This window comes from Odocoileus virginianus, chromosome 5, assembly GCF_023699985.2.
Source record: "Odocoileus virginianus isolate 20LAN1187 ecotype Illinois chromosome 5, Ovbor_1.2, whole genome shotgun sequence".
NCBI classification, from domain to species: domain Eukaryota; kingdom Metazoa; phylum Chordata; class Mammalia; order Artiodactyla; family Cervidae; genus Odocoileus; species Odocoileus virginianus.
The window spans coordinates 87,012,512-87,033,806 of record NC_069678.1 but is presented as its reverse complement, the minus strand read 5'-3'; the positions used below and the strand labels follow the sequence as shown (position 1 = coordinate 87,033,806).

The window sequence follows — 21,295 nt, the reverse complement described above, 5'->3', positions numbered from 1 at the left end:
CAGGTCACAGGGCTTGTTTATCATGAGTGACCTGCTTGGTAAACTTGTTTACTTTTTATTTTCCACTTGCAGTTTCTCCGGCTAACCTCTGGAAACTTGCTTTTCTGGGTGCTGGCCCTCCCTCCCTGTCTTCAGGAACAGGATTGGAAGTAGCATTAGCCTGAAGAAGTTATATTTAGGGAACTAGAGCACAGGGCCAAGCGATTAGGCCCTTATCTGCAGTGGGGCCTTCTGAGTGGTGTGGGGACAGGATCGGAGCGTCTGTCCTGACAGCGACAGAGGCTCGGCTTTTTCTGCCTCCTGGTTGGGTCAGAATTGTGAAGAAGCAGCGATGGGCCGGGCCATCTGAATGAAAAAGCCCTTCATTGTATTCCTTCAACATTCCAGTGTCTGGCACAATTAGCCAAGACTCGGAAAACAAGTTGGACAAACAAGCAAGCAGCTTTACTCTGAAGGATAAAGGCTTCCTGGCACGGCTGAGTCAAGTGCGTTGACTGCAGAGACAAATGGGAGGGTCTGGGAAGAGGTAGGGGACTTTGGGTTGACATTCCTGGATGGAGAAGGGGAAAGAACGGAGCGGCAAGACAACAGTACTTTTGACGCTGATGAGATCTCCTATACTAGGTCTACCTAGAGGCTGGCTGGGGCCAGGCTCACTCTGTAAAGTAGGTGGAATCACTGGGGAGAAACTGACTCTGGGCAGCTGTAAGTTGGGACATGAAGGTCCCTTCAGAATCTAGGAATCGGTTGGCAGCGAACAGTATATAGACTTGTTTCGTGATGGTCTCTTCTACTGCGGGGGCTTTTCAGTCATTTAACACTTTATTTAGACATTTGGCCTGAGAAGAGTCAAGCCCTAGGGACAGGCTGGGCTCTGGGTACTGTGTGCTTCACTTGGCAGTAAGCCATTTTACCTCCCCAGCCCTCCCGCAACTGTCTCAGATTCATGGGGTCATAAGCTTCTATTCTGAAAGAGAAGAGTAACTCAGAGACTGGCTTCTGCCTAACCAGGCTTACTTCAGTTACTAATGCGGCTGGACTTCTGCACTCGAAGTGCCCACCTGGCCTGCTGCCGTTGGTCTGCCAACACTGAGCTGGTGCCGCTTTTGAATAGGATGCCTTTTGCATGAAGACCTGGACCCAGTTTGGAAGTGCCCCAGGGAGGAGCTTCCTCTCTGACCTCAAGGGGAGGGAGGAGGTCAGTAGGAAGTGGTGGGTGGAGCCACTTCTCCGAACTTCTGCTGTCTCTCTTCATTGCACGGCCGTTTGGCTGCCTGTCTATGTTCACTTCGTAGCCTTTTTTAAGGAGCTGCGGGGGGTGCACAGGCCCCTAGCTGGAGGCTCTTGGGGACACCGTCCTTCTAGGCAGGGTCAGCAGACGCTGGCGACATGTGGCCCAGTTACCAAGATGAGCACGAGTTCAACAGCCACCTGGTTTGCCGCATGTGCTGCATGGGTTAGTATGTGCAGTTTCCTTATTCCTTGCCTGGGCCTGAGGGTCCCAGAGAGTCTTTACTCTCACTGACTCACAGGAACGCAGGGGTTCAGAAGCCTTGGAGGCATTTACAGCCTTTGAGCTTGTTAAAACGTGCAGTGGGAGAGACCATTGGTCCCCGACTTCTGGGGAACTTCTTAAAGTTGTAGTGACTGGCAGTTAAGAGCCTAAGCTTTGGGTGTGGGACTTTTTTTTATAGAGAGTGAATTCATGCTCACGCTTCTGTCTGAATCAGGAAACTACTTTTAAGTTATGTTCTGAAAGTCCAGGGCATATTTTTAGGAGAAGTTGGTTGGTTACAGAGTCTACCTCAGAGCAGACAGGATTGTGGGAAGAGGGGAGGGTGGAGTCATGGCCCAGGTTTTCCTCTTTGGGGCTGATTGCACTTATTTACTCTCTTGCTAGCTGTGAGGAGGGAAAAAGACTTGAAGGTGTTCTGGGAATGGGGACCTCAAGAAGATTTGGAGGCTAGGAAGAGTCTTGCTGCTTAGATCTCTTGATAAAGGAGAGGAGTTTGTTTGAATAATGTTCTATGACCTTGAGCAAGTGGCCTAGCCTTTTTGGCCATAGGTTTTCTTGGCTTCCAAACTGTAGGGTGTATAGACTGGTGTTGGAGGCATCATCATCAATTCTCAGTAAAATGGATAAGATAAGGAAAATATAGTGTGTGCTTTTCATAACTTACTTAAAGAACTGTTCTTTATTCTGAAATTGCCGTTTCTACTTTTTTGATGTTAAAATGCCCATTATTTTATGAAAGAATTATTGTCAGGTGGTAGTTTGTGTTTAGATAACATTCCTTAGGAAAATAAAAAGTTGACAACTTTATGTTAGGTTTTCTGATTTATTTTGGAACATTTACGCATTTCCTGTGAAATCTAAGTTTAGGAACTACTGGATTGATACTACTACTAATGTCTTTTGGTTTTGTACTCTTAGTCTCTAAAGCAAAACAAAATTGTGACCCAAATGAGCAAATTTTTCACTAAATTTGAGATTGCTGGTTGTTTGATCAAGAGATCTCAGAAAGGGAGTAGAATCAGGGTTCTGATCCTGTCTCTTGATTGATAGATCAGTACTGCCAAATTTTTAAGTACTTTGTCAGAAACAAAGTTGGTACTATAATAATGGTTGCGACACAAGGAGTAGCAGTTTTATTCAGTTATTGCCATGGAGTCTAGCTTTTTATCTTTCGTATCACTGAGATTTCCTCTGAGATCTAGAGGGAAAGACTCTTGTACATCTGAAAATGCTTAGTGATTATGAGGGCCTCTTTTCTGTAATCAACAGAAAAATATAAGGAAGGCTAGAATCTTCATTGAAATTTTCAGGGCAAAAACTTTGTTCTCCCAGTTCATCCACCTCCGTTTAATCCCCTGGCGGCATTGTGACCTAACAGTTAAGAAAATGGACTTTGGCCTTATTGTCTGCATGGGGCTCCTACTCTACCACTTAACAGCTATGTGAGAACTGGAAAGCTGCTTTACTTTCTCTGCCTCAGCTTCCTCATTTACTAAAAGGAGATTAAAATAGGCCCTAACTCATACAGTCATTATGAAGAGTATATGTTAGGGCACCAAGCCGAGTGCAGGTGTCTCTGCTGATTTTGATATGGTTGGTTTACAGACTGGTACTGGGAAACCATTGACCTAGTCCAGACTCCTCACTTTATAGATGAGACTCAGGCTCACAGAGGGGAGATGAATATCCTGTAAAGTAAGCCATGGAGTGGCAGCTGGGAAATCCAAGTTATAGACCTGATTCTGCCCCTCTGTAACCTTATCTAAATTCTTAAACCTGGACTTCAATTTATTCATCTTTAAGATGATTTTTTGAGGATTGTTAACCCTTGTATTTCTTCATTTATTTATTTATGGATGCGCTGGATCTTCGCTGCTGCGAATGGGCTTTCTCAAGTTGCAGCGAGCGTGGGCTACTCTCTAGTTGCGGTACTTGGGCTGCTCATTGTGGTGACTTGTCTTGTTGTGGAGCACAGGCTCTAAAGCACGCGGGATTCTGTAATTGTGGCTTGCGGGCTTGGTTGCCCGTGGAATGTGGAATCTTTCCGAATCAGGGCTCAAACCCACATCCCCCGAATTGGCAGGTGGATTCCTAACCACTGGACCACCAAGGACGTCCAAACCCTGTATCTCTTTGTAACTGTGAAGTATTTTATTTTTTCTGAGTGTGGTGTTCCCTTAAAGACTCTAGAAGCTATTATGTTTTTCTCATTCTTCCCTTCTCCTTTTAAACCTTTCCTTTCATCTCTGTGACTCTTTTCTTTTGCACCAGGCTTATCCCTGGCTTGTTTCTTTACCTAACTTTTGCCTTTCTGCCTTGTACTCTCTGATTCCCAGTAGAGCGAAGAATTATCAGTAACAAAGTTCAGATTTTCCTAAGAAACAACATGAAAATTTTAATTTTGCCCTGAAGTCTCTAGTTATCACTTCCCTAAATTCCCAAGTCTCAGTCCTCATTGAGACATTCTGAGTCTTCACCAACCTTTGGTGACTGATACCTTTCATACATCCCCATTGTAGTTACAGTTTGCACCTCTCCTCTTCCCTTCATTATATAGGACTGTGTTGTGTTGCCTTCTAATAATTTCACAGTGGTGGTAGAGTTTGGTAGTTAAAAGTCCATGGAAGACTTGGATTTGAATTTCACTTCTACCATGTGACATCAGGCAAATTTTTATTAAGTGTCCTTGAACCTCAATTTGAACTATGAAATGAAAATAAATAATGTGTGCTTGATAGAATTGGTTTTTTTCCATTTATTTTTATTAGTTGAAGGCCAATTACTTTACAATATTGTAGTGGTTTTTGCCATACATTGACATGAATTAGCCATGGATTTACTGCTTGATAGAATTGTGAAGATTAAGTCAAATATTAAGTGAGACAGGCCTTGAATCTTTGACCCTGCTTGATACAGAATAGACACAATAAATATCGAAGTCATTCTTACCTCCCAAAGTTGACTTGCATACTTCTAGGGAAAGGAATCATTATATAATGCTGGTGCCATTCTGTATTATTGCTAAGCACATTTTAATCGCTTAATCTTCATTTTAGCCCATTTTCTTTGAGTTCACATTAACTGGTGTGAAGTTTCCTCTGTCTAGATGTGGCCGGAAGAATTTAGAAAAGCTGTGACTGTGGAAAGGGCATCCAAATGGAGATCTCTGCTCCTTGCTGTAAAGTCTTTTAATTATCATTTGAGAATATGTCTTAATCTGATCATAAAGTATCCATATAGATGTGATGGCACATAGTGGGCTCTCACATAGTATATATTGTTAAATGAATGAGTATTCTCAAGTGCTTACTGTTGTCCTACATGTTGGCTATTTAAAGAAATTTTAAAACATAATTCTTGACTCTAAAGAGCTAAAGTTCAGATAGAGAAATGGAATTTGCATGTAAAGATGGCTAGCAGTAGATTTTGTACACTCGGTGCCAAGTAAATTAAATAAACACAGGCATCCAGAGGTGGCTGGGATAGCCAGACAGGTTTAAAGGAAGAAGTGAGACTTCAACCTCCTTGTAAGGAGGCTCTAAATTAGATAAACCAAAAAGAGGAGGGTAGATATTCCAGTAGGGGGTGAACAAAGGCAAGAATGTGCAAGGTATGTTTGTAAACTGAGATCAGAATGGTTGCAGTGGAGAGTCTAAAGATAAAGTTGGTAGAGTAGATAGATTGTAAATTCCTTCAGGTCAGTGACTTATCTTTATTTCTCCCAATCACCTAACACATAGTAAGTAAAAACTGGAATGGAATTTCAGAGGGGTATAATGGACAACAGAAATAAAGGGCGTAGACTTGAGCCTCTGGTCTTCTGAGAGCAACTAAAGGATTTTGAATAGAGGAGTAATATGAACAAAGTGGTGATTTAGGAAAACTTGAAATAGGCTAGCTGTTCTACTTGCTGCAGCCTCAGCTATCAACTGTTAGCATCAAATCTGTATCCTTAGTTCTGCTGCTCTTCTGAACTCTAGATCTAAGGTTCCAACTGTCTGCAAGAAGGGTCTGCTGCACCTCATTATGTTTCTTCTCTTTTGTTGTTGTTCAGTTAGTTGCTGAGTTATGTCTGAATCTTTGACCCTATGGACTGCAGCAGGCCAGGCCTGTCCTCCACCATCTTCCAGAGCTTGCTCAGACTCGTGTCCTTCGAGTCAGTGATGCCATCCTACCATCTTGTCCTCTGTCATCCCCTTCTCCTCTTGCTTTCAACCTTTCCCAGCATCAGTGTCTTTTTGAATGAGTCAGCTCTTTGCATCAGGTGGCCAAAGTATTGGAGCTTTAGTTTTAGCATCAGTCCTTCCAATGAATATTTAGGACTGATTTCCTTTAGGATTGACTGGTTTGATCTCCTTGCTGTCTAAGGGACTCTCAAGAGCAACACCACAGTTCAAAAGCATCATTCTTCGGTATTCAGCTTTCTTTATGGTCCGACTCTCACATCCATACATGACTACTGGAAAAACCATACTTTTGACTATACGGACCTTTGTTGGCAAAGTAATGTCTCTGCTTTTTAATATGCTGTCTAGGTTTGTCATAGCTTTTCTTCCAAGGAGCAAGCGTCTTTTAATTCCATAGCTGCAGTCACCATCTGCAGTGATTTTGGAGCCCAAGAAAATAAACTGTCACTTTTTTCCATTATTTCCCCATCTATTTGCCATGGAGTGATGGGACCAGATGCCATGATCTTAGTTTTTGAATATTGAGTTTTAAGCCAGCTTTTTCAGTCTCTTTCATCTTCATCAAGAGGCTCTTTAGTTCCTCTTTACTTCCTACCATAAGGGTGGTATCATCTGCATATCTGAGGTTATTGATATTTCTCCTGGCAATCTTGATTCCTACTTGTGCTTCATCCAGTCTGGTGTTTTTCATGATGTCTGCATATAAGTTAAATAAGCAGGGTGACAATATACAGCCTGAATGTACTCCTCTCCTAATTCGGAACCAGTCTGTTGTTGCATGTCCAATTCTAACTGTTGCTTCTTGGTCTGCATACAGGTTTTACCGGACGCAGGTAAGGTGGTCTGGTATTCTCATCTCTTTAAGAATTTTCAACAGTTACCCAACCCAATCTGTGCCTTCTGTTTTCCTTATCTCAAGGTACCACTCCTCCCAGTTGCTGTGACTAGACACTTTAGGATTATGTTCCACTCTCCCTTTCTTTAGCAGCTAGTCAGTAGTTAGAGGCTGTGGTTTCTTCCTCTGCATTGTTATGGGGATCTGCCTGCCTTTTCGTATTCCCACTGCCTCAGCACTGTTCACGCTGTTGGCTCCTTTCTTGGTCTGTCTCACACAGTAGTCCTCTAGTTGCTTCTGCCTCTTAGTGTTTCTCTGCTGCAGTCTGGTCTTCAGTCCAGTGTCAGGCTAATCTTTCCGGAACACTCTGGTTCAGGAAATTTCAGTGGCATCCTTTATCTACTGAACTAAGTATTAGCAGTGCTCCTTATTCCAGCTCTGTAGTGATGTGATCTCAGGTCACCTTATTAGTGTCCGTGGTATGTAGCCACACCATGCCCTCCAGCATATCCTGTGTACTCACTCGTCTCCAAGTCACTGCTCATGCTTATTCTTTGGAATTCCTTAACCTCTTTTTGGGCTGCCAAAATCATACTTGTCATCCCAGGTTCACTTCAAATACCACGCCTCTCATGAACTCTTCTCCTACCTTTCTGTCAGAATTAATCAACTCTGTTTATCAGGATGATTTTGTGCATCTTGTATCTGGTGTGCTATTTGCTTGGTGTTATTGTTAATTATTTATTTGTTAATACATATTGGTCTCTGCCACTAGGTTGACCTCATGTGGTCAGGGAGCAGACTGATCCCAGCTTTCTACATATTTATTTCCCTTTTTGTCAGCTCATGTGTCTCAGTTTTAGATTTCCAGGTGGTTGGTGCTTCTTGGGCTTCTTGAACCACTAGAAATTTTTCTGTGGCCCTCAGGAAAATAAGCAGAGGCTTTTCTCTCATTTGCTTTTTTCATGATTCATGATGCACTGGGGCTATGTTGTGGGCTATGTTGAAACAGAACACAGAACTTCGTGCCTCAAATGCAGGCTTTTGTTTCTGACCACAGACCTATCCTCAAGTTGTTCTGAGTACAACAGGACAGATGGATAAGCAAACTATGATACCTTGTAATAAGCATAAGAGGGAGATTACCTCAACTCGTGTGTGTGTGAGGGATGGAGGAGGTGATAGCTGAGTTGAATGCCAAAGAATGAATAGTTGGGGAAGCCCAGAGCTGTCTTCCACACAGAGAGAACAGTAATTGCAAAGCCTGGAGGGTATAAGAGCACACGCCTCATTTGGGGGCAGTTGTACATTCACAGCAAAGGTCCGTCTCGTCAAGGCTATGGTTTTTCCAGTGGTCATGTTTGGATGTGAGAGTTAGACTATAAAGAAAGCTGAGCACCGAAGAATTGATGCTTTTGAACTGTTGTGTTGGAGAAGACTCTTGAGAGTCCCTTGGGCTGCAAGGAGATCCAACCAGTCCATCCTAAAGGAGATTAGTCCCGAGTGTTCATTGGAAGGACTGATGTTGAAGCTGAAACTCCAATACTTTGGCCACCTGATGTGAAGAGCTGACACGTTTGAAAAACCCTGTTGCTGGGAAAGATTGAGGGCAGGAGGAGAAGGGGACGACAGAGGATGAGATGGTTGGATGGCATCACCGACTCAATGGACATGAGTTTGAGTAAACTCCGGGAGTTGGTGATGGACAGGGAGGCCTGGCGTGCTGCAGTCCATGGGATCGCAAAGAGCTGGACACGACTGAGCGACTAAACTGAACTGTACATTCACCAAAGCTGGAAATTAGAGTTTTTATGAAAGTTTGGAGAGGGAAAAGTGGCTGTATTATAAGAGGACTTAGATCTCAGGCTAAAAAGGTTAAATGTTATCCTGAATGCAGGTATCAAGCTTTAGAATCCAGTAGAGCTGGGTTCAGACTTACCTTGTGATCTTGGGCAAGCCTCTGTGGGCTTTATCTTTCCAGTAAAATAAGGCCTTTCAGGGTTGTTGAAGGTTCCCTGGTGGCTCAGAGGTTAAAGCATCTACCTGCAATGCAGGAGACCCAGGTTTGATCCCTGGGTTGGGAAGATACCCTGGAGAAGGAAATGGCAACCCACTCCAGTATTCTCGCCTGGAGATTCATGGGCAGAGGAGCCTGGTAGGCTACAGTCCTTGGGGTCACAGAGTTGGACACGACTGAGCAACTTCACTTTCACAGGGTTGTTGAGTACTGGGAACAATAAATGTAATGTACTTGACATTTAAGTAGATTGTCGATAAATGTTAGCTGTTATACTATAAGGATAAGGAGTCACTGAAGGATTTTAATGTGCCAGTAAGAAGATCATTCTTGTGAAAAAGATTGCTGGCAGCTTTGAGGAGGAGCTGTCTTAGCCCGTTTGTTATTGAGTTACTAAGTCACGTCCAACTCTTTGCTACCCCTTGGACTGTATAGCCTGCCAGGCTCCTCCGTCCATGGAATTCTCCAGGTAAGAATACTGGAGTAGGTTGCCATTTCCTTCTCCAGGGGCTCTTCCTGATCCAGGGATCAAACAGATTTGGTACTGCTGAGCTACCTTTGGGCCGCTGTAACAAAACTATAGACTCAGTGGCTTAAACAGCAGACATTGATTTCTCACTGTTCTGGAAGTGGGTCAGTCCATGGTCAAGGTGCCTACTGATATGGTGTCTTGTAAGGACCTCTTCCTGGTTCCTAGACAGCTGGCTGTCTTCTCACTGCACCTTCATAATGGAGTGGGTGTGAAAAAACTCTGGGGTCCCTTGTGTAAAGACACTAATTCCATCTATGAGAGCTCCATCCTGATGACCTAATCACTTCCCCAAGGCTTCACCTTCTAATTCTGTCACATCATATTGGGAATATGATTTCAGGGTATGAATTTTAGGAGGGCATAGACATTCAAACCACAACAGATGGATTATATATAGCAGGGAAACCTATTAGAAGCAGGGGGAGAGAGATAAGAGTTCAGTTTTAGGCAAGTTGAGCTTGAAATGAGCATGAAAGTTTTAGGAGTCAGTTGGACATATGAGAATGGTATTTAGGATAAAGTACTGAACTGAGGATAATGAATATGGAAGTTGTCAGTGTATAGGTTACAGCTGAAACTATGGGTAGAGCAAATCATTTTGGGATGATGTAGAGAGCAACTCTTACTTGTTTTTTTTGGAAAGTCTATAGGTTTTTTGTTTTGTTTTTTCATCCCATAATGTACACAACACCAGAAATTTTGCCTGCAATTTTAGGTGACTTATGACCCCACCCCCTCCAAACCCACTTATGGACCTTTAGGCCCATGGATATCTTAAGAAGCTGTAATATGGAATGAAAAGGAAAGAGGGCTAAGGATGAGTGAACATTTAAGGGGTGAGCAAAAGAGGAGTAATCAAAGGAGGAGTAACCAGGGCAGAATGGAGTCTCAGATACAAGAGGGAGAGGGGGTTTAAAAGGTAAAAGAAAGGTCAGCATTGTCTTCTGGGTCGGCAGGTAGGTGACTGTGGGCAGAGCAGTTTCCATGAATTTGTGGGGCTGGAAGCCAGGTCATGTGGTGAAGCAGGGTGATGAGAAAGTGGAAATGGTGAGCATTGTCTTCACACTTGTTCACGTAGCCAAGGGGAAAGGAGAGGAGTAGGTAAAGGTATGCAAGCTAGGCAGGGATGGTTGGAATAAGCTTCTCAAGGAGAAGGGAAGATGTAGGATCCACATTTCAGGGGGACGGACTTGCCTAGGTAGCAAGGAGGGACTCTGCCAGTGACACTAAAATTAAGAAAGTTAGGGTAGGTGTTGGTAGCTTGGTATCTTAATAAAGTTGGACAGGAGTATTAAACCTTTCTAATTGAGTGAGGAACCCTCACATGACTAGTTGGTGCCTCGATAAGTTCAATCTAAGAATTTCCCAGGAGGCTGTTGGGTTCTTTGTTGTCAGTTCATAGCCTTTGGTGGAGCTGAGTTTACAAGAAGCTTTTAAAAGTAACATCACCTTTGCTCTGATTGACTGTTATCTTCTCACATAAACATATCTTCTTAAACTTTTATCTCCAGTGTTAGGTAGAAAGATCTTTGCTGGGCCTGGAATTAAATGAAGGATTTATGTGTGGGGAATCAAACCTAAAACTTATTAGAAACTTTTGAAGTCTGAGTTGTTTGGAGTGTTCTGAAGGTCTATGTAATCAAGTTGTTGTCTGACTTCCCTAATGAATTTCCTTGCTGAAATATTAAGATCTTAAATTCCAGGCACTGCTGTATTGGTGTCCTCTTATCCTAATGCCTAAGTCAGGAGATAATGTTCATGTAATTTATTGGTCTGCAACATAGTATCCTAAAAAAGGATCCTCCAGCTTTGGGGCAAGGTTGTTATATAAAACCTTTTTCTGAGGAATTTATAGCTCAGCTCTAAGCAGGTTAACTGGTCTTGGAAAGGACTTGTAATCATGTTGCTTTTAGTAATTATATTCAGAATAAGTACTTGGACCTCTTCCCTCTGAAGTGAAAGTCAGGTTTCTAGCTATTCAAAGCATGATTGATGTGAGGCCATCCACTTCCCTAGTGCATTATGCCCATGGGAGGGCTTGGTAGGTGAACAGCATAACTGTGGGTATTAAAATTTTAAAGACTCAATTGTGTTAATAGCATCTTCATGTCTAAAAGATAGGAGACAGTGGACGGGACTCTTACAGGTGACTTGGTGTTGATATCATTCTGTGTGTTTCTTTAGCCAGTCTTCTAATCATCTGTTGGCCAGTCAAGAAAGTTTATTTCTTGTAAGAGTCTAGGGAATTCCCTGGTGGTCTAGTCATTAGGGCTTGGCACTGCCACTGCTGGGGCCCAAGTCAGTGACATAAGATCATGCAAACTGCGTGGTATAGCCAAAATGAGAAAAAAAAAAAAGAGAGCCTAATCCAACCTGCGAAAACTCCAGTATCCCAATAAGTATCACCTGTTTGCAGGGACATGCAAACATAATGGAAAGCAGTATTAAAGCTGACCAAAAGTTCTGCATTTTCACCAATGCCAGGTCTGCTCTGCGTTGCTCTACTGATTAGCTTTATAACCAATAATAGTCTGTCTCTAATATTACAGAGTTATCACTCTGAAGGCACAAGTTTTCTTTATAGAATTTCTTTCATTATAAAAGTAATACTTGTTTGCTGTAATAGGTTAAACACTACATAGATGGAAAAGAAAAAGTTAATAAATTTCCCTTTAAACTTGAGAATATTTTAAAGAGGTGGAATTCATGTGATTTCTTTTTAGTTCATGGCCTCGTATCCTTTAGCCCTGGAGGTGTGATTAACACGATTGCGTCTTCTTTATTTTCTACCCATAGTTATTCTGTTCACCTCCCAAGCCTTCCCATGGGGATAGTGCACGAGGGAAACCAGATGGTTTCTCATCAGTCATGATTCCAATAGCTAAACGCTGACTCTCAGTTCAGAGAAGTGGAAGGATTTATTTTAGGTCTTATTATATAGAGCTTTAGATGCTAGTAGCTATGGCAGATGTAAAAAAAGTAAAGCATGGTGTCTTTCCTCAGGGAACTAATGATCTCATTGATGAGTAACAGTAAGGTTATTTGAAGTTTAGAATTTATATAGCTATATAAGTACAGATTGAGTGACTAGCATAGTAAATACCATAAAAATTTGGAGAACAAAGAGACTGTTGAGATGTGGGATTGTCCGGAAAGGCTGCCAGAGTAATGTTTCTCAAACACCAATCTCACCGTGTCATTCTCCTGTTTAAAATCTTTTAATATGTTCTCTTCTCTTCCCTTACCAGTTTCTTGGTGATAAAGTTTGGACTCCTTAGCTTGTCGTGAAAGGCCATGATTTGACTCATGTCATTCTATCCGGTTTTAAATGTCACTACCACCTAATACACATCCTGTCTTTCAGCCGCCGTTAATTCTGTGCAGTTGTCTGAACATGAGCTCCTTCATATCTCCGTTACTTTGCACCAGGTGGAACTTCTTGTAGCCTTGTACCTTCCCTTCTCGTTCTGACTAGCTTGCAACTCATTTTTTAAGGTTTAGTAAGTCACCCAGGGGAGAAGGCAATGGCACCCCACTCCAGAATTCTTGCCTGGAAAATCCCATGGATGGAGGAGCCTGGTGGGCTGCCGTCTATGGGGTCGCACAGAGTCGGACACGACTGAGGCGACTTAGCAGCAGCAGCAGAGTCACGCGTCTAGAGACGTTCACTAGCCTCCTGCGCGTCCCTCCTGTGCTCAGAGAGGCTTGACTCCTCATGCTCTTGAGTACTCTGTGCTCACCTCTGTTACAATAACTGTTGAAGTTATTTCTTCTTCCTGCCAGACTGTCATCTCTATTAAAGGTAGGGACTGTGACTTTGTATAACACAGGCTATTCCAAACAGCTAGCTCCTTACTAAGACCTATTCAAAGAATAAATGAGTGAATGAATGAACTGGATTTTAAATAGCATTTGGAGAAGTAGAGAGGAAGAAAGTAGCTTGCTGTGAAAAGAATGTAAATGTCAGTGATTTAGATGAGATTATAACTTCAAGCTGACTCTGACACAAGCTTGGAAAGGATTATGAAGAGGTCAGGTAACTGAATCAGCATCTGAAAAGATCAAATGATCAAAATATGTTGGAATGACAGTGGTCAAATCTAATAAAGATTATGACTTAAATACTTGCAGGCCTCTATGAAGGGAAAATTAGATTAGATTTTAAAAAAGTTTCAGCAGTTCCAAATGAGTGCCAATAGGTAGAATTTATAAGGATGCAGATTATGACACTTTATGGAATTTTAAATTAGTCTATGTTTCTTATGAAGAATTCTCTATTAAGTTTTAAGCTTCAGTAATATTGTAGATTATTTGGACAGACCTTTCAACTCTGAACATAATGATTGTTGTTGAGGAGATTTGCAGATCAGCAAGGAATTAGACAAATGCATTCTAATTCCTAACTGCCATGGTCTATAGTAGGAAAAGATCACTGTTTCCTACAAACAAAGCCAGAAAGGAGGTGAAGGTAAAGTTAGTTACAGGTGAAGGAGAACTTACTGGATGGCTATAGATTCAGAGACTGGAAAGGAAGAGGTGAGGGTAAGGTTAGAGACAGATGAAGGAGAACTTACTGGATGGCTATCGATTCAGGGAAGTAAGAAGATAGGGCATCCACCTGGAAGTGGTGGACCAGTGCTTGCCTGGCTTCTACTTGGGTATCAGTAAGAAGGGAGTAACTGGGTGGCAGGGAAAGAAACCCTAACTGAAGTTTGTGTGAGTTACTAGTGAGTCAGATTTACATAATTCTGCTCCTTTCTTCTGAAATTTCTCTTAGTTGGAGAAGAAATGGAGGAGTGGTCAGCTCAGCTTGGGGATTGTCCTAGTGAAAGTAGTAGTAGATTAGGGAGGTGAGTGTCCCTGGGGTGCTCGTGACAAACAGCTTTTACTTGCTTAATCATGTTGTCTGGCACAGACTGGGATAATCTTAGATGCTCTTAATAAACAGGATAAAATAATAAGGGAGTGATTGAAAGTTGAAAGTGATGAGGAAATATGAAGGATTGATAAAGATGACTGCTGAGTAGCTATGTTTGGAGAAGGAATGAGGCCTGGGAAGTGGCATGGTGGCAGCTGGCTATGGCTTGGAGATGAAGGTCAGTGAGGCGAAGCAGGCTCACATGCACTGTCCACACATATGTTGAAATAGTTTGAGGATGACATCAGAGAACACCCACTGAACCAAGTTGTTGAGAGAGGTTAAGGTAGATTTGCCACGTGGAGGGGTGCATGAGCAGGGAATGGTCGATGATAGCAGGGATGATTTGAGCAGGATGATATAGTGGAGGGAAAAGGCTTCAAATAAATAGAAGAGGAACGCACCTGATGGATCAGTGGTCTGGAGGTGGCAGTTGTGGGAGAAAGTGAGTCCTCCTCATGATCAGGCCTCTGTGATGTAATCGTTGTCGAGTGTTGACAGTCATGTTTCCGTTGAAGAGGTGAACAAAGTCAGAATGAAGCAGAATTTGCCTAAGAAAAAATGGGGGTGTAAGACTTGGAGAAGGGAGGGAGGGGAGGAGAGGCGTGCAGGGGCCGAGTGGGCAGCTTTGAGAGTTTGGTTGGCAGGGCTGGGGAGGAAGCTGGAGTGAGGGAGCCCTGGGGAGGAGGGGGAGGGAGGAGAGCATTGATCAAGAGGACCAGTGTGTGGAGAGCGAAATGTAACCTCGGGCCTTCCCGAGGGCCAGGACCACTCTGCCCCTCCTGTTGGGGGTTTTCACAGCTTCGGATTTTTGGAGCCTGCTGGGGGTGCGGTGGGGGTGCAGGGAGTCACTGCCCTCCCTGGAGAATTAGGATGGGAAGGAGACTTTGCGCTGACATGATTCTTAAGGCATGTGATTCTGTCTAATGTGTAAAGTGACAGAGGAGGAAATCCAGAGAGACTGAACCTTCCCAATGACAAGGCGCTCTCTCTCAGGCTGAGGAAACCGTCTCCTCTGTTCTGGAGAAGCTGGGTGTGGGCAAGGCTGGGGAACATGTCGCCAGGTAGCGCTGATCCAGTGCCTTCCCCTTGTTTCCTCACAGATGAACGGGACCGAGTGCAGAAGAAGACATTCACCAAGTGGGTCAACAAGCACCTGATGAAGGTAGGACCCCTCATGGACCCTCAGATCCCCCTAATCTGAATGTGTCAGTCCCTCCTCTCAGACAGTTCATCTTGCTGGCCACATGGTCCAGTTGATGGGGACACGTGATTTTCTTAAAAATATATCTATGTTAGATATATGTTATATATGTTATATCTATGTTATATATATATATATATGTTATATATGTTATATCTATGTTTCCTAATAGTGTGGAAACTTTCATGGATGAGTTTCTTGGTGAAGAGAGTAACTCCTCCATTACCTAAGAAGGCTGAGGTTGAGGATACCATGGAGTGATTCCTGAGTTTACAAGAATGCTTTGTATCAAACTTTACATACTATTTTATAAGCCCCTATTTTGTTTTAAAATTTTTAGTCTAATTACTATGTAAGGATGGGGCAGAGGGAATCTTGTTCTCTCAAAGTGTACAAGTCTTGAATGATCAGTTTAGTGAATTTTTAGTATGTATATACACTCCCATGCAGTTTAAAATACAGAGCAGAATGGCTAGGGTTGGACGTAGATCTTATCATTGTTTTTAAAAAGAGAAAAACCCAAGGCAGAGGAATATTACTTACCTAAGGATAAACAGTATGACTAATATGACAGTCAGATTTGAATACAAAGTTTTTAAGTTGTAGTAATTACTCAGCTCGGATAATTTTGAGTTTAATAATTGCTGCTCTGAGAAAGATCACCAGGGACCTCTTAATTGCCGTTTCCAGTGGTTTTATCTTTCTCTCATTTGCTTTCTTTGTAGCATTTGATAGTATTGACTAACTCACTACTGCTTTAAAGCCCTGTCTTATGTTGCCTTCCAGGACACTGCTTTTCCCCAAGTTACCTCTCACCTCCATGAATGCCTTTCTCTTGCCTCTTTCACTGACTTCTCATCCTCTGTGTGAGTCCTTCATGTTGACGTCCCCTAACCGTGACCATTTTCTTGTTTTGTTCTCTGTATTCTTGGCAGTCTCACCTGTGTTAAACGCGGGGATCATTCTGTTTGCATAGAATGCAAGGAATCACACAGAGAAAAGGATAGGGGTGATCTCCAGAGTCTGGTGCCTGGATGCATCTGAGCTTATGAAAGCTGTGCTTCACTGCTCTCTCCTCTTTTTAGGAGCTCTTTGTTTTTTCATTTTTCTTTCTCTCTGTGTGTCTTCTACATTCAGTTCTCTGCACTCCTTGCTTTTGCTTGTGTGTGAGCTATGGTGGTTGTCCCTCAAATGGTGGCGTAAACCCCTGCAGCCACAGGATTCTAAAGACACAAACGCGAACAATCTGGGTGGCTGGGGTTTTCTTCTCCTCTGTGGGTCAGGGGTCTGTCGATGTAGTCAGTGAACTCTGGCCTGGGAGATGGTTACAGAAATCAGACATGGCTCCTTAGGTCACTTCTTTAACTGCAGGTAAGGTCGGTTTTCAAACTCTTAATACAAGATTCAAATCAGGAGGTAACGATAGAGCCTTTCTCTGTGTTCCTTCCTAAGCCAAAGACCCATGTCTCAATAGTGTCCTTGACACAGTCATCTGGACGTTACCCAGACACATCCTGTATTCAGTACATCCCGAAGTGCTCAGTATTTTCATTCATGCACCTAGCTGTCCAAGTTAGAAACCTGGAATCATACTATATTTAGTCCTGCCCATCATCTCTCCCTGTCACCAACTCTAATCAATCATTTCCAACTCAGAAAGATGCTTGCATCTGATTTCTCTTCTCTGCCCTGTTCCAGGGCCTCGCCTCTTGATTTGGCCACTATAATAGTTTCCTAATAAAGTTTCCTGTAAGAACAAGTGTGATGATAATGGTCATAAATTATTGAGTGCTTACTGTAAATCATACTTTCTGTACTAAGCCCTTTATTTACATGGATCATCTCCTTTAATTCTTCAGTGACCTTATACTATAGATTCTGTTAATAGTCCCATTTTGTCAATGAGGTTTAGAGAGGCTAAACAGCCTGTTCAAGGTCACAGCACTAGAAAGAAGTAGAACTAAAACACTAGAACTCAGGCAACCTGAAGTCTCGCCCCTACTCTTCACCTCTGCAGTACTGTCTCTGGTCTGCCTGCCTTTCTGGGCTCAATGTCACGTTCCCCTTGGACCTTAAGCTCTTGCTGAACTGCTTGTCACGCTCTGTGCCTCTGTATCTTTGCTCCGGGGGCACCCTCTGCTTCTTGCCCAGCCCTGTTCTGCCTGGACACCGGCCCGGTCACTCCCCTTGGTGAATGTCTCCCTGACTTGGCCCGTGGAGCCGACGCCCTGTCCTGTGCGTCTCCCCGCTCTCCTCACACGCTTCTGCTGCGGCAGCCGCAGCAGTTCTCTTCTGCCAGGCTGTGATTTGAAGGTTGATGTTGTGTCTTATTTCTTCAGTCAGGACAAAGAAGGAAGGGAGAGAGAGAGAGGGAGGAAAAACCTGCGGTTTTCCTCTAATTTCTTCAGCATTTACCAGTTGCCTCTCATTTGGTGACAAATAACTCTGTCAGGGTGCAGAGCCCTGCACAGCCTCTTTGCAGCCTGGCACTCTCCCCTGTGTAGCCTGCGCTGCAGCCACAGGAAACCGCTCACCGCTTTCTGAACACCGTATACTTTCACACCGCTTTGCTTATTCGTTTCTCTCTCCCTTGAAGGCATATCTTGAGCTCTGCTGCCTGGCCATCATCCACTTACTCTTCAAGGCCCAGGTCCAGTATCCCCTTCCTGAGACTCTGACCTCCATCCCTGTGACTAAATTAATTGCAGCTCCATGTCTGTCCCACACCACTTTGAAGAGATGGGTGTGTGCGTTCACACATTGGTGCCCTCTGCTCCTCGAGGGCAGGGACTTGCCACGCTGCTGTCTCATCCAAGTCCTGCACCAGGAGCATGAGAGGTGTTCGGTAAGGATTTGTTCCCTTGAGTGAATAACAGTTCAGTAGTCCTTTTAGCTTACAAAGCATATTCTAATCTGACTTGATCCTTACAGTAACCCTGAAGGAGATAAAGATATTTTATCCTTTCAATTTAACAGCTGAGGAAGTTGAGAATTAGAAGGATGAAGTGACTTTTCCAAGATCATACAGCTAGTGAAGGATGGAGCTAAAGACCAATCACGCATCTTCTGACCAAAATAACTTGTTGTTTCTATTCAATATGCCCCTATCTTGCTGTGTTTTCATACCTCATCTCTTAAGATTTGGAGAAACTGTATTGTTCCTTCTTCAGGTTTGTCCCCCTAAACTTTGTGGGTCTTTACAAATGCTCTGGCTCCCCGCTCTTCACTTGTAGCTGATGTTGCCTGTTGGGCCTCTGCCTCAGTGCTGTGTGATGACAGGAGGCTCAGGCGGGGAGAAACAAGACAAACACACATGGCATTGTTAGCAGTTGGAGGCCAGCCAGAGCCTTACTTAAATCCCTGGCTGTTTTTCATCTCTTCCTCTTCCCCCAGCCTTACAGTTCCAGTGGCATTTTTTCACCTTGAGGTATTTCACAGAGGTTCACTGCTCATTAGAATCATTGCTCCATGTCAGCTGTCTTTGAACTTTGGGCTGAGAATTAGAATCTATTTTCTGTAGCTCAAGCATCCTTTGCTTTGCTCCCCAAGTACACGTGAACCACATTAGTGTTGCCAGTAGCAGGCAGACTGATGTAAGATCAAAGCAACCAAGCCCTCAATTCTAGATTTGGTTGACCTAATCTCTTGGATTCCCGAATATCTCTTGAGGAAACAGTTTATTATTGAATAAGCTGATTCATTCCTCTTTATTAGCTGAGAACATTGTTGGTCCAATCTTAAAAGAGATTTAAGAATGAAATATATATACAGATCACCTAAGGTAGAATGCAAGTCCTACAGATCGAAGAGTTCTCCCCCTACACCAGAACTATCAGAAAGAAAGATCTAGAATTTTCAGTGAGATTTTTATTTGCATTATCCCTGATGTTTCTCTGGGTCCTGGCAGCTTATAAAATGTAGACATATCTCCCTAAAAAGGACTTCAAGGCAGGCTGAGAGGCTGACAGAACAGAGAGCAGGAGTTTTCTCTGGTCAGTTTCTATGAACTGCAGACGTCAGTGGGTAGAAAGGAAGGAAAGTATTTAATCTAACAGATGAAATTGTCCTTTCCATTTTTTTCCCACGTATGCCATCTAGAAGCCATTGGCCTTCCTGGGATTTTATTTAACTACAGAAAACCAGCAAAAATTTTTAACTCCAGATTTTCACCGATGTCCTCAATCTTTTCTGCTTGTTCGAGGCTCCCTAGCTGGTGGGTGCAGGCCCCCTTTCCTGTGCAGCCTCTGTGCTGTGGCCGCATGAGACAGCTCACTGCTCCCTCAGCACTGCATGTCCTTCACACCTCTTCGCTTACTCGTGTCTGTGGGAAAGGTCGGAAGGAGCCTGGCAGTGGAGTGTGATTTAGGAGATTGATGGAGTGGTGCTGCTCAGAAGAGGAGTGTTGCCTTTGTTGCCCAGCTGTGACCGTAGGGTGGTGGCTTGGGACCAGCTGTGCCTGGATCTGAGTTCTCAGGGCTTGATTTCACCCTCAGTGCATTTCAGCCCCCACTGAAGGATTCCGGTTCTCCGTTTGGACTTGGATTCTCTACTCCCTGAGCATTAGTGCCTGCCTGTGAAGTAAAGCTCCCCTTGGGGGACTTTGCAGTCATCCTCATTCTCAGAGAGTCTTTATTAGTCAGAGTTGGCTGATATCACTGTCAGATTCCTCAGAACTTAAAGAACTCTCAAAATAGGAGACATAGAATTGTTATCTGCAAGGAGCCTCACTCTTTACTCCCACATCATACTCTATTTCAGCAGACATTCCCAGCCCCCACTCTTATTCCCTGCATTTGAGCACAGTTCTCTCCAGGAGTCTATGACCCCCGCCACCCCCCCCCCCCAAAAAAAAAAACCCAGAACAACAACAACAAAAAAACAAACAAAATAACTTATGACAACTATAATCTGCTTTTTTAGTGTTAGGCTTTTCCTGGAGGATAGATTTGGCCGTTGAATCAAAATGAAATTTTCCCTTTTATGGCTTAGAAATCTATAAGTTCAGAAATCCACCTGAAGTTACCAGGCTCACTCTCGTGTTCCCTGTATCTTTTAATAAGTCTGTGTGCTAAGTCATTTCAGTCATGTCTGACTCCCTGCGACCTTAAGCACTGTAGACTGCCAGGCTCCTCTGTCCATGGGATTCTCCAGGTAAGAATACTGGAGGGGGCTGTCATGTCCTCCTACAGGGGGTTTTCCCAGCTCAGGGATTGAACTCCGTCTCTTATGTCTCCTGCATTGGCAGGCAGGTTCTTTACCACTATCACCACCTGGGAAGCCCTTAATAAGTATAAATGAGAGTAAATAACATATTCTTCTCTTTAAAGTTTTCTCCTCTGATTTCTTTATTGCTCTGCAACATAGTGTGGATCAAGGAAATTGAGCTACTTGTGTTTCTGTTAAGAGTCTTTGAGCAAAACTTTGCCAGATCAGGCTCTCTGCGGGTATTAAAGAATACTGCAGGACAATCCTTGGTTTTTTGAGGGGAACCTCTTATAATTTAATAATGTTGTTAATATGTTGTTTCTACCCTTCAAGCATCATGGAAGCCTTGTGAAGGGAAAAAGCAGTGAACACAGAGTCAAGAGACAGTGATCTGACACTTTCCAGCTAAACGATTTTACATAGTTATGTAACTTCTCTAGACAATGCATTTCTCATCTGTAAACTGAGAATGTTAGAGTTAAGTCAGCTTTAAAGTCCCTTTGGGCTCAGATTCTGATACCAAGCACTTAAGTGCAATTTATTCCCTTTGCTAAAGCCACTCAGAAATTGGGGGAAGCTGTTTATTTTTTCATAACCTCAAGCCAATCTTTTAAAAATTGGGAGAGCAGAGCTTTCCTTGGTTTATGAATGCATGATGATTGGGGAGGCTTGGCCTTGTCTGAAAATTTAGTTATTCATTAATTTTTTAAAATAGCTATGTTGAGATTTAATTTACATTTCACACATTTAAAGTATAGAGTTTAGTGACTTATTACATTCAATATTGTGCAGCCATCACCACAATCAATTTTAGAACATTTTCCTCACTCCCTATAGAGAAACCCTGTACCCTTTAATCATTATCCCTAAACACCCCTCCA

The 21,295-nt window shown here is 43.2% G+C and overlaps 1 protein-coding gene across 1 annotated transcript in view; it reads left to right on the top strand.

The window, feature by feature from the left end:
- MACF1 (microtubule actin crosslinking factor 1) overlaps window positions 1-21,295 on the top strand; it is a 338,082-nt gene that overhangs the window by 113,939 nt on the left and 202,848 nt on the right. Inside the window, 1 exon segment of the mRNA XM_070468372.1 lies at window positions 15,109-15,170. Coding sequence (XP_070324473.1) covers window positions 15,109-15,170 — 62 coding nt within the window.